General features: G+C 40.7%; 1 protein-coding gene across 1 annotated transcript in view; it reads left to right on the top strand.

Annotated features, from left to right (window-relative positions):
* Positions 1-12335, top strand: part of LOC125742100 (protein O-mannosyl-transferase TMTC2-like) — a 56804-nt gene that overhangs the window by 19384 nt on the left and 25085 nt on the right. The window contains exon 2 of the mRNA XM_049013771.1: positions 7325-7895. Within this exon, the coding sequence (XP_048869728.1) occupies positions 7325-7895 (571 nt within the window). The remainder of the gene's footprint in view (positions 1-7324; positions 7896-12335) is intronic.

Raw genomic sequence — 12335 nt, 5'->3', positions numbered from 1 at the left:
TGTTTGCATTTTATCTATAAATGTAATCGGTTTTTATGAGGCTGTTCCTTTTTTTTACACCATAAACAATTGCAGCTTGCTGATTCAACAGAATGTGTTGTTTTTGTGTCGTGAACCTGTTTTCCTGTGGGCAGAAGAAGGGATTGTAACGACGATCAAACGGCTTGACGAGGTCCATGCGCAGCTGTAGGTTTAACGTAACATTTGTGTGGTGGTGTTACTCAGCATGACTTAGGACCACCCAGCCTGTACAGTAATGCTCTTCTTTCAAGAGAGCAAATCTTGATGTGCTTTTTGTCTTTATGCTCCTGTTGTTCAATTGTAACTCATAAATACCGCATGTTAAAAATATAACAAGCTCTCTAAATTTCACAAATTACACATACATGCTATTATATATACACTCCCACACACGCAGCTTAACGACAATAGACAATAATCAAGACCTAAAATGGTAAATAATAAAAAATTATGTGTATATATATATATATATATATATATATATATATATATATATGTGTATATATATATATGTGTATATATATATATACACACACACACTGTATATATATATATTTATATATATATATATATTGTGTGTGTATATATATATATATATATATATGGGCGGGCCAGCCATCCTGGGTTGTTCCCTGCCTCGTACCCATTGATTCCGGGATAAGTTCCGGCCCCTCCACGACCCAGTAGGATAAGCGATTTGGAAAATGGATGGATATATATAATCCATCATATATAGTTTTCTTTTACAAAAAAAAAACTGCTTCAAACAAAAGATTCGGTACCAAATTGTATGAATGCCATGTCTATGACAATCTATGAACACATTAATAAAACATTATAATGCATTAATTAAGCATTATAAACATGCCTATAAATATTTATAAAAAGGCACAATACATTATAGCCATATTTATTATGCATTATGAATGCTTTATGAAGCTGTCATCTATGATGCACTTTAGGTACTTATACCAAACATTAAAATGCATCATGAAGGTATCTTTAGTGTATTTTTGATTAGAGCCTCATTAGAGCTTATGAAGTATTATAATCATACAATATAATTCCTTATGACTATCATTAGAAGATGTTGTGATACTTTATTAATTCTTATACTGCCTATTATAATGCATTACAAATGTATGTATAATGCATTATAGATGACAGCTACTGTACAAGTGACGTGATACCAAGAATTCTATCTACAGTAAGAGTCTATTCATGTATTTTTCCTTTGTGTTTTGGGCCCAGTGTGGGATGGCAAGGAGGACCCATTCTTGCTAATATATTGGCATTCAGACATTCAACTATTCTGCAGTATTCAGTTGCAGTTTGGTGCAGTTTTATAGTGCAGCTGGAGGAAAGCCTTTTCCATGGCATGTCCAAGGTAAATCGTTTCCAGTCGAGGCTTGCAAAACTCGCAAAGTATGGATTTGCGTGAATACTGCACAACAGCTCTTATGGTTGGAAATACTTCCCTTACCAGGTGACGTTTTGCATAGTTTATACAAGCCTCGAACCGCTGATGCTGTGATAGATTGCAATAGCACAGTCAGCAAATAATATCCATTAGCCTTCTCACATCTCCTCTGAAAACGTGTCTTCATAGTCCCTTAAAGCATGCATTGTGGATTACAACCTGACAATCTTGGCACTGTTTTGGGTTCATTTATATTATAGAGAAGGGATTTTTTTTTTTGATAGAGAATTATATTCCAAGCTCATTTTTAAAGAAAAACCACTATTTTGACAAATTTCACAAAAAAATTATTGTTTAAGCCATAATTATGAAAATGTGAAGCATTTCTTAAGTTAAACTTGTAAGGAATGAGGGACGATTAATTTCAGAGAAAGATTTTTTTTTCATGTTTGTAAGTGGTACAAGTTTTGGTGTTATGTTTCGTGCATGTGAATCGTGGTTAATTGTTGGAAATTTAAGTGAACATTTCAACATGTTGGCAATCTGTAGAGCACATAATGCCTCCCTGTATATATTTCCAGCACACATCAAAACAAATTATACTTGATGACATTAGAGAGATTTTTTGGATAATAACAGCGAGTTGCCTTTTCAACGTGCATGTAATATAATTTCCATTTGGATTCATATGAATTCTAATGAGGTACAAGTGGATTTAATACTGTTTCGGGGTAGAATTTCTCTTTAATTACTGAAATCTGAAATGAAGGAACTTGCAAATGACCATTTTTGACAGTTTATGTCAAACTGGATTAGTTTTAAACAAGCATTCAATGAATATACTTTTTCAAAAATGTATAAATATTTCCTGAAGACTAGGCACTCACCCATTTATAATACTTTAGCTTGTATTTTATGGTATCTGTATTCCGTGTATATATGTGCTTACACATATATGTAGATATATGTATGTATGTGTACTGTATATGGGCTGTCACTATTGGTTATATCAATAACCGAGCAATCTACCATTTACTCGAGTAATCATATAATATAATATAATAGATAATATAATAGATACATGGCAGGGACATTCATTCACACATACTGTCAGTGTGCAGTAGACACTCCAGTTGATTTGAGTTACATGCTTCTGGACAGCGGTAGGAAACCGGAGGAACCGCTGAAAAGCCACGCGCACAGGTAGGGGCGCCGTAAGGGGGAGGAAAGATGGGACGATTCCAAGGGCCCCGGAGTGAAAGGGGGCCTAAAGAATGAGGGAAAAGAACTGGATTTGCTTGAACTGGAGGGCCCAATACAATGTCTATATGTGTCTGAGTGATAATGGTGATATGGTAACATTACTGTATAGTGATGTGAAAGTAGTGTCATCTTTTCTCAACACGAACTATCATTTCTCAAGTCCATCAGCTGACAGAGTAAGAACATCCGAGGGACTTGGCGAAGTGAACAGCAGTGGGCCGGTGGCTGCCAGCTCTGAAGTGGCACCTCCCTCTTACATGTGGAGGACACATCACTAATAGAGCATATTTGCAGGGTTGCAGAGCTCGAGATGGGTCAGGAAATATGCTCACCTGCGGCAGTACATTCTCAGTGTATAACAGGGGATAGAGAATATGGACTGGATGACAGAATATTCTTCCTGTAAAGATTTAAATATCAAATATGTCACTTTATATCAAATTTACCACCTATACTGGCCGTGTGGTGAAATGTACTTATTTCTCAGATGCAGGCTTGGCCAGTTTCGGGAGCAATCTTGCTCAGGGGCCCAACAATGAAATAGGACTTAAACAGGCAACCTTCCGATCACAGCCCCAGCATCCAAACCCACTAAGCTGCACACAACCCTCCACAGCATGGCATCCATCATACACTGCAAGATTTTCAATGTTAGCTGACACAACTGGTTTAATATATATCAGTATATATACTGACTATTTAGCATATATACTATCCTCATGTACTTTAGTAAAAAATTTATGTGCTACATGTGTTGCTGCTCTAATACAGGTTTCTTTGCTCACACCGTGGCTGAAAACTGGAAGCAGTTGGTCTGTTTTCATTTATTTTCTCCAGCATGACAGAGCACTTATTTCACCAGTGTAAATCATTTAGCTGTAACAAGCTGAGGTGAAGCTATCGGCAGGTTTGACATTATGAAGAGGAAGGACTCGATTTAATTAAGTTCAGACACAGAATCACAGGGAATGTAAATAATGCAGTTGTGGGTGAATTCTGTCACTAACATTTAAGTGATGATGACTGAACCATTTTATTAAGAAGGACGAACCTCGTACTGTCATTGCTGAAGTGAGTCATCACCAGTGGGTCAGCATTTATACAGTATATGCTGCGGTGGTCTATTTCCATCAATGGCTTTGCAGTTAGAAGACTCCTGTTAGAAAGTTCCAAACCTTACTTGGTGCATTTTGTGTTGTTTTTGACATGAGATCGCCGATGACCTGAAGTCAGGCTTCCTTATCATATATTACAGTACTGGGCCCCAAAACTCACGCAGTCCTCATGTAAGCTAATGAAGGACTTTCATTAAGTCCACAGAAACTTTACTGAATGAGTAAATTTTGTAACTTTGCTCTCCAGTTAAAAAGAATGATGAATTCACAATAAAGGGGAATCTGGATGGGGTGTATCCTGATGAGTCTAATTAGACACATGTATCCGTGAGTCTATTTAAAGCTTGAGAATCATAATTATTTGAGTAATAGATGCCTTCATTTCATAAATGCCTACAGAATCAGCCAGATATAACAAGAATACAAAAATTATGCCTGTTGTTATTACCGTTATTTATCGGTTACATGAATATTACATTTAAAATCAATGTATGCTTTACATAGATATTTTCCAGCTATGATTTACAAGTTTTGTGTCAGTATTGTAAAATCCTTAATTAATCACGACAGTCGTCCATTTCCCTTGCTTCTTCTGCAGCAGAATGACTTTACATTTCGTGAACTGGAATGTTATTCAGACCTCAGTGCCACATGGATTGGAATTCTATTCACTCAATGTGACATGGAGGGGAATGTCATTCGGACCTCTGTCACACGGAGGGGAATGTCATTCGGACCTCTGTCACACGGAGGGGAATGTCATTCGGACCTCTGTCACATGGAGGGGAATGTCATTTGGACCTCTGTCACATGGAGGGGAATGTCATTCAGCCTTCTATGCCACACTGATTGGAATTCCATTCCATTCATCCTGTGGATTAGAATGTCATCCAGTCATATAAATTAGACAGCCAATTACGTAAGATAACAGACATTTTATAGGTAGCCCACGATGCTTTGGCTAGGTATTATAACACCAGAAATATACTTTAGTGGAAAAGCCAGAAGATTATCTCTTCCTTTAACAGCAGGCTCAACCCAGCTTGAAAGTAAGCTGGGAGATTTCAGTGTATGGTTTTAACTAAGTCTGAAATGTGCGGCTGTCGTTCTTTTTACTGTGGTCTGGAAACTTCACTTGACTGCGAGGTATTTTCAGGGCCTCATGGAGATGAGTGCCTGCATGCCAGTGACAAGCTGGGGACAGTGTGCTAGGGGACATGGATGTGACATGAGACCCGGAGAGAGCTTCAGTCCCAGACCCGCATTATCCCCCTCACATGTCACAGACATACATACATACATACATACATACATACATATGTATGGGAAAAATATAGAAATAAGTAATGTGTGTGTGTGTGTGTGTGTGTGTGTGTGTACGTGACATGAGATGTGAATAATGTTGGTATGGGATGGATTAGATTGTAAGCCAACATTTGATGCTTCTAGTTGACATGTGGTCTGGTACAAAGCAACAGAAGGGCTAGTGTGGCACGAATGGTTTATGATTTTAATGCTGGTCGTGGGAGTGATGTGTCACCCTACATGTAACTCTCCTCCTTAATTCACTTTTAAATGTGCATGTACAGTACTGTGCCAAAGTCTCAGGCAGGCAAAGAAAATGTTCAGATTATCCTCGTGTTGGTGTAAAACTATGATATGATGCCAGTTAAAGTGTGTCAGCTTCGCCATTTCAGAATCTCCGCTAAAATCATCCTAGTATTTGCAGCGACCGTCCAGTGCAGCCATGTATTTTTTGACTTGGCCACTAGCACACCTCATACAGCTAGTCAGTCTGTCACTGACTTTTTAAACCAATATATTTAATTATTTAATTGAGCTGTTGGTGAGATTTAACAATATCGTGGAACGGTTGAGGTGCCCCTGAGGAGAAGTTTGGGAACTGATGCGGTGTTCATCTAGCCATCCAACCAGATATCAGTAACTTTTTAGAAAACAGAAGAAATTATTACTAGTTTTTATTGTATTACTCTTAATTTTGACATGTTCTAATGTTAAATTGTGTTTTTTGTTCTATGCGTCCTGGTGGCGCAGGGGGTAGTGCTGTTGTTCTGCAACCGACGGGTTGCAGGTTTGAGCCTTGGTTCCTCCTGACCCCATCAAAGTGTCCTTGAGCAGGACACTGAACCCCAAATTGCTCCCGGTGAGCAGGTTGGCACCTTGCATGGCAGCCTCTGCCACCGGTGTATGGATGGGTGAATGTGAGGCATAAAATGTAAAGTGCTTTCAGTGCTCGTAAGAGTAGAAAAGCGCCATATACTGTAAATGCAATCCATTTACCATTTACACTTGCTACCCAGATAAACAGCTTTAAACATTTCTTTGGACTGACCTTTGCACAGTACTGTATTTTAATGTATAAAACACAAGAATGGGTTTAACTTCATCCTTTTGTCACTCTGCCTGCCCACCCGTCCTTTCAGAACGAGATACTCTTTTTTTTTCCACAAAAATGGGCAACCAGACAACAAAGAGAGCGATCGATCAGCCGGAGGAGACTCAAGCAGCAGTTTGCGGCAGCTGATGAACAGCTGTAGTAAAGCAGGGAGACGGATGAACCAGCACCCCACTGAAACACCAGCTAAATCTCAATTGGAGTCCCAAAGACAGAATGTGATATTTAATCCAAGATGGCATTGGGGACACTCGCTTCTCTCTCAATTAATTGGCAATTTCCCTCTGAGATTCGGACAATGCTGCATATAAAACATTTAAAAAGGGACTATTTTCCACTTGCAGTTCGTTCAGTCATAAATGAAAGCACAAGAATGCTGCCTTTGAAAAATAAGGTAATAAAAACGCAATAAAAAAGAAAGAGAAACTATTACTAACCTCATGGCATGTTTGTGGCAATAATGAAAGGGCAGGGAAGGCTTGTTAAACTGCGCTTTTCACAGCCTTCTTTTATGTAGCTGGTGAAAGAGAAAAGCGTTTCAGTGCTGAACCTGAGTGATGTTGCTGGCAAATTTAGAATTTCATAAATGTACATATTAGAATGGAATATAACCTGTTACAACATACTGATTAAAATGAACAATGTAGGTATTTTTAAATGATAATGTTACCCTAATCCATAAAGTTATTACTATCCATAATGCCGCCTTAAATTAATTCACTTCTAAATGCAAGCTGTTTTTTATAGAAGCCTCCTTCAAAGCAACGGGTGCCGTCATCTCTGCATCTGCTGTTGTGTTTCTCTGCTTTGATGTAATGTCTTTAGAATTTCCACATTTCTTTGGTGATAAATGATGTCTTTACATCTGCTCCATTTGATATTAACTGCTATATATTCTTCAGCAATGTGTGCAGGATAGACTGATCATATATAATTAAATCCCCTTTTCCAAAAACGTACTTATAAACATATTATATTCCTATAACAACCCTGCTAACTTTACTGGTTATATTCCTGCATTTTCTTACGAATTTCATTCGGCCCTTGGTTTCATAAATTGCCTTATCGTATTATTGTTTTTTTTCGCAGCCGTGTGATCAAAACCAATCAGGACTTGCTCCCAGAAACTCCCTGGACCAACATCTTTTACGATGACTTCTGGGGGACCCTCCTCACCCACAGTGGCAGCCACAAGTCGTACCGGCCCCTCTGCACCCTGTCCTTCCGCCTGAACCATGCCCTGGGAGGTCTGGATCCCTGGGGCTACCATTTGGTCAATGTGGTGCTCCACAGCTTCGTCACTGGCCTCTTTGCCAGCCTGTCCCGCCTACTGCTGGGCGAAAGCCGCTGGACCTTACTGGCCGGCCTGCTGTTCGCCTCTCATCCCGCGCACACGGAGGCGGTCGCGGGAGTGGTCGGCCGGGCCGACGTGGGCGCGGCGCTCTTCTTCCTGTCGTCCCTGAGGTGCTACTTGCAGCACTGTGCCACGAGGCCGTGCTCGGCCTGGCACTGGGCCCTGCTGCTGGGCAGCCTGGTCTGTGCAGCCTGCAGCATGCTGTGGAAGGAACAAGGGGTCACGGTTCTGGCTGTGGCTGCCGTCTATGACTTCTTCATCTTCCACCGGCTCAAGCTTCGCCAGGTCGCTGTCCTCCTTTTTAAGGTACCCTCAGCTTTTTATAATTTTGTCTTTCCTGCATCATAATAGTAGTTTACATGTGTAAAAACATCTGCTGATTTAAGGATCTTAATTTGTTTGCACAGTATAAGTAGATCATGTTGCTAAATCTTAGAGCAGAGGAAAACTCAAGTGCGTTAAAAGATGATTTCTCTCGATCTTGTTCCATCTCTGCTGGCTCTACCCTTAAAGGACATAGTTCCTAGTTTTGTCCTGTGACCCTGACCAGGATAAGCAGTTAGAGAATGAATGGATACACAATTATTGTGCTATAAGCCCATGTGTTTTCATGCACAGTAAAAACTGTCCAACATTTTTTCATCAGTTTTACATGAGGTTAGAAATATGCCTAGTTCTTATTTTCTTCCAAGACCTATTACATTATTAATTTGGCCATCACAAGTATTTAGCAATTTCCATGTTAAATTATGCCTGCATTAATCTGGTCAGTTTCAATAGCAGAGTTTGCTTCCTCTCTCACGATGTCACGGACAACCTGAGAGCAACATTGATTTTTTTTAATGTTCAATAAACACGGAGGGTTACTTTTCATGCTATTGAATGGGTTTAAAGCACTCAAAGCCTGAAGCTGAGTGCAAATCACCGTATAGGAATGGCAATTAACGATGTGCCAGGGAACATTTGCTTCTATAATGCAGCGCATAAGATATAGATTGGATACTGTGCTTAGCACAACCAGCTGATTCCTTATCATCTTGGAGATGCATTTATTTCATCTCAATTCCCACATAATGCTACTTTGGTTCCTTCAACAGCTCATTAGAACCTGAAGCTAAACATTTGTCTGCAGTCATGTATTCCCTTCCTCATCTTTGCTGGGCCTTCCTCACTTCCATTTCCGTTTTCCTCTTAATCAACTTCTGATTTTTCAGATCTGTCCCAGTCCTACGATCTGCCTCACACAAGCAGTGTAATCGGTCATAGCATCCTGATAATCCGCACAGCTCTTTAATTAGCCTGGCGATCTGACAGATGCTAGTTCGCCTAACAGCTTCCTGGAATATATTAACGGGGAGTAATCGTTGTCCAGTAGATTTCTGGCTGCATGTTTATTCTATGATGAATCACTGCTAGTGATTAACTGTTGCCGTTCAATAGATTAGAATAGAGTTTTAATCGCGTATGTTAGAGTCTGTTGTTGGTTTCCCAGAGGAAGCTCAGTAGAACTAAGATGAGTGCAGTACAGAAACCTCTTTTTTGACCAGTCACGTCTGCTGCCTTATTAAGGTTTGCCTGGCGGACAGAGCAGTTGACCATACTAGTGGTTCAGCGTGTTATTGCTCTAACTTTTTCCCCCAGCCAAGCAATTACGACTGGAATCCTCCACCATACCGAAGGCTGCTCAGGCACCGTCACCTTCTCCAAACGTCATGGTCGATTCCAGTGCGCTGGCTCACCCCATAACCTTCCCAAAATAAGACGGCTTGTTACCTACCTGCGCAGTATGCATGTCGTCGCTGTGCCTGCCGGCGCAGTACAGGCAGTCCCCGAGTTGCAGTGCCGCAAAAATGGGCTATGCAGTATATGCGGTGCATATGGGCACACCGCCAGAGGGGGCGCCAAAACAAGGCAGGGACAAAAAAATATATATCATTGACATCTATGTTTTAAAATGTGTTCTTGTGCTTTTAACTCATGGCTATGCTCTAAATACGCTGTTTAACATACTTAAGACACGTGAGGCCTGGCCACTGGCAGTAGATGTTATGAGAGTCTCCTTTACTCTCCTAAGTGCTTGTTCACCCAATTGGAGGAAGGGGGGGGGAGCTGCTGAGCATCTATTTAGCAGTAACCAGATCGAGTGGCAATAGCCTGATCGAGTGGCAGTAGCCTGTCATTCATTGACGTGCTGAGGCAGGATGGAGGGAGCAAAACAGTTATCAGGTGCTCGAGATAGAAGGAGAAAAAAGAAAAGGGGAAGGTGTGTGAGGGGATGCGGAAAAAAACGCTGATGTGGGTGAAAGAGAGCAGCAGGTACGGACTGTGATGGAAACTAATGTCACTTATGTGCAAGCGTGTGCCCAGGGTCAGGGGTTAGGCTATGAACTTCGCAGAAAACTAGGCTAGATAGTGCTGCTGCTGGCTGGCTTATGTGGGTTAGGCAGCTGAAACCGAAACGATACGTGCGACAGTCAAATGTGGCAACAGGGCAAAGGCGTAATTGCGCCGATAGGAAAAAAACATATAACGCATTTTAACCTTTACATGCTAACTCTACTTCATTTCCGGTGTACAGGCTAAAATGCAAGATATTTTCTTGTCATAGAAGCGCACTTAAAATAAGTATGCATTTACACTGTTACAAACAATTGATTGTCACACGTGTCGTTTTTAAAGGTGAATGCATACTTGCCTACCAGTTATGTCCATCCCTGGTTATTATGAACCTTTGTATTCAACTCTGATTTTTAGTATAATGGGTTTTATGGCAGCCCATAAGTCAGACGTTCTTACCCCAAGGTCTGCCTGTATACAACTCTGGAAAAATTTAGATCATTCTGAATTAAAAAAAAATAATAAAAATTTAATCGACATTATTAAATCCTGGTTTAATCGTAGTTCTGCTGCCTGAAGGCTACGCTGGGCAGCAGGTTGCTTCCAGGTTCTAACTTTCTAAGGCAGCAGTACGCAAGAATAAGGTGAAGACACTGGGAACGACCAGAAACCAGCCAGGTAAAGGGCGTCAACAACTTTGTAATGCCAGAGATAATTAAATTACCTGGCAGTGCCTCATAAAGGAGTAGATGCCCTCAAGGGACCTTCAAAAGGAATGGGAAGCATTAAGTGCAGCTGTGAATTGCACTGCTATATATAATCCACAGACCCATAAACTGAGAAATGAGTGAAAAAAGGACTGTGGTCTCTTAATTTTTTCCAGAGCTGTATATGTCAGCATGGGGGGGCGGGTGATAATTGCTCTGGTGGGTGGACAAAGACTTAAAAGATATGACTCCTGGTTTCTCATTAGCTATAGATGTGGGGGGGAATGAGAGCATGTGTATCTGCGGCCTCCCTCTCGCCCATTTGGTGCAGGAACGGACTGACCAAAAATGCCAGAGCAAGTCAAGGTCAAAATAGTGCTTTTCACATGCCCACGGCTGAAGCAGAAAACATGTTTACTTGATGGCGTGGCCTTGCAACCCAAATGAGGAAGTCATAAGGGCTGACTTGCTGAAACTGAAGAGTCTTTTTATAGTCACACTCCACTAACCTCTAATTAACAGAAAAGTTTAATTATAATGTCACTCAGCAAACACAGTCAACAGGGGAAGGCTAAACTATGAAGAAATGCAGTGGAAAAAGTTACCAAGAAAGGAAGGAGTATGCTCTGGGCTTATCAAGCCAGATTGTATTCTACAGTACACATGTAACTTGGCATCCATTTTTTGGGTAGGACTTGTACTGCATGTCCTGCAGAAATTTCTGCCTCGGCTTCTGAAGACCTCGAGTTTGTCTTTCTTTTATTACCTTTTTCTTGGGTTTTACTACAATAAGGGAAATCAAAACGGGCAGTTTTATATCCTCGGCGTCGATGGACAGCGTGTAGATGTCCGCTTGTTTCTCAATCGCGTCTGTTCGTTGACTCAGAGAGAAGAGTCCGTCCTCTGGGACAAAGTTAGCCACTGTTGCTTGGTTGGAAGCTTGGCAGGTCCCGGCGAATGCGGTCCCACTGGATTATCAGTTGGTTCATATTCTCCAGCTGAACCATGGTTTGAGTTTCGTGACACAGGGGCCTTAATTGGCCCCACGGCCTCTGGTTCTAGTCTCACTCCAGAAGGTTTTACTACACATGTAACCAGCCTTATCGAGCACCCAATTACAGCCAAGACTTATTTTTTTCTGATCATGCATTACTTACAGATGCATCCTGTTTTTTTTTCACTTTAATGGACATTACTGGCTTATAAAAGCCTTTCTTACTTATACTTGCATTCCCGGAGAAAAGAATGCTGGCATTGTGTATTGTTTTGTGTCCCATCAGGTAATAAAAGGCGTAACAGATTGAATTATTTATTGCAGCTGGTTCTCTCTTAAATTTTTTTTTTGCTGTTGATCTGCAATGCAGACCTTTAAACGGTTCTTTAGCATGAAGCAGCTTTTCCCATTTTTATTGCTGTGTTCTGACAGTAAGAAGCATGGCAGCTACATGCATTGCTGAGCTATTGGTAACATGAAAAGTAGTCACATACAACAATGACATCATCACACAATGTCACACTTTCATGATGGAATGGCGAATTGTAATTCTACATGTATAAAATCCATCCATCCATCCATTTTCCAAACCGCTCATCCTATTGGGTCGCGGGCATGTATAAAATGTATACATTTAAAAGCAAAGGCGGAACCTGTGTAGGAATTAGTGGTATGTTAAGAATTATTATTTTTCTGATAGTTGTGTTG

The sequence above is a fragment of the Brienomyrus brachyistius genome, chromosome 1 (genome assembly GCF_023856365.1).
Source record: "Brienomyrus brachyistius isolate T26 chromosome 1, BBRACH_0.4, whole genome shotgun sequence".
Taxonomy (NCBI): domain Eukaryota; kingdom Metazoa; phylum Chordata; class Actinopteri; order Osteoglossiformes; family Mormyridae; genus Brienomyrus; species Brienomyrus brachyistius.
Note: the sequence above shows the minus strand (reverse complement) of the source record. Positions and strands in the feature narration are given on the sequence as shown.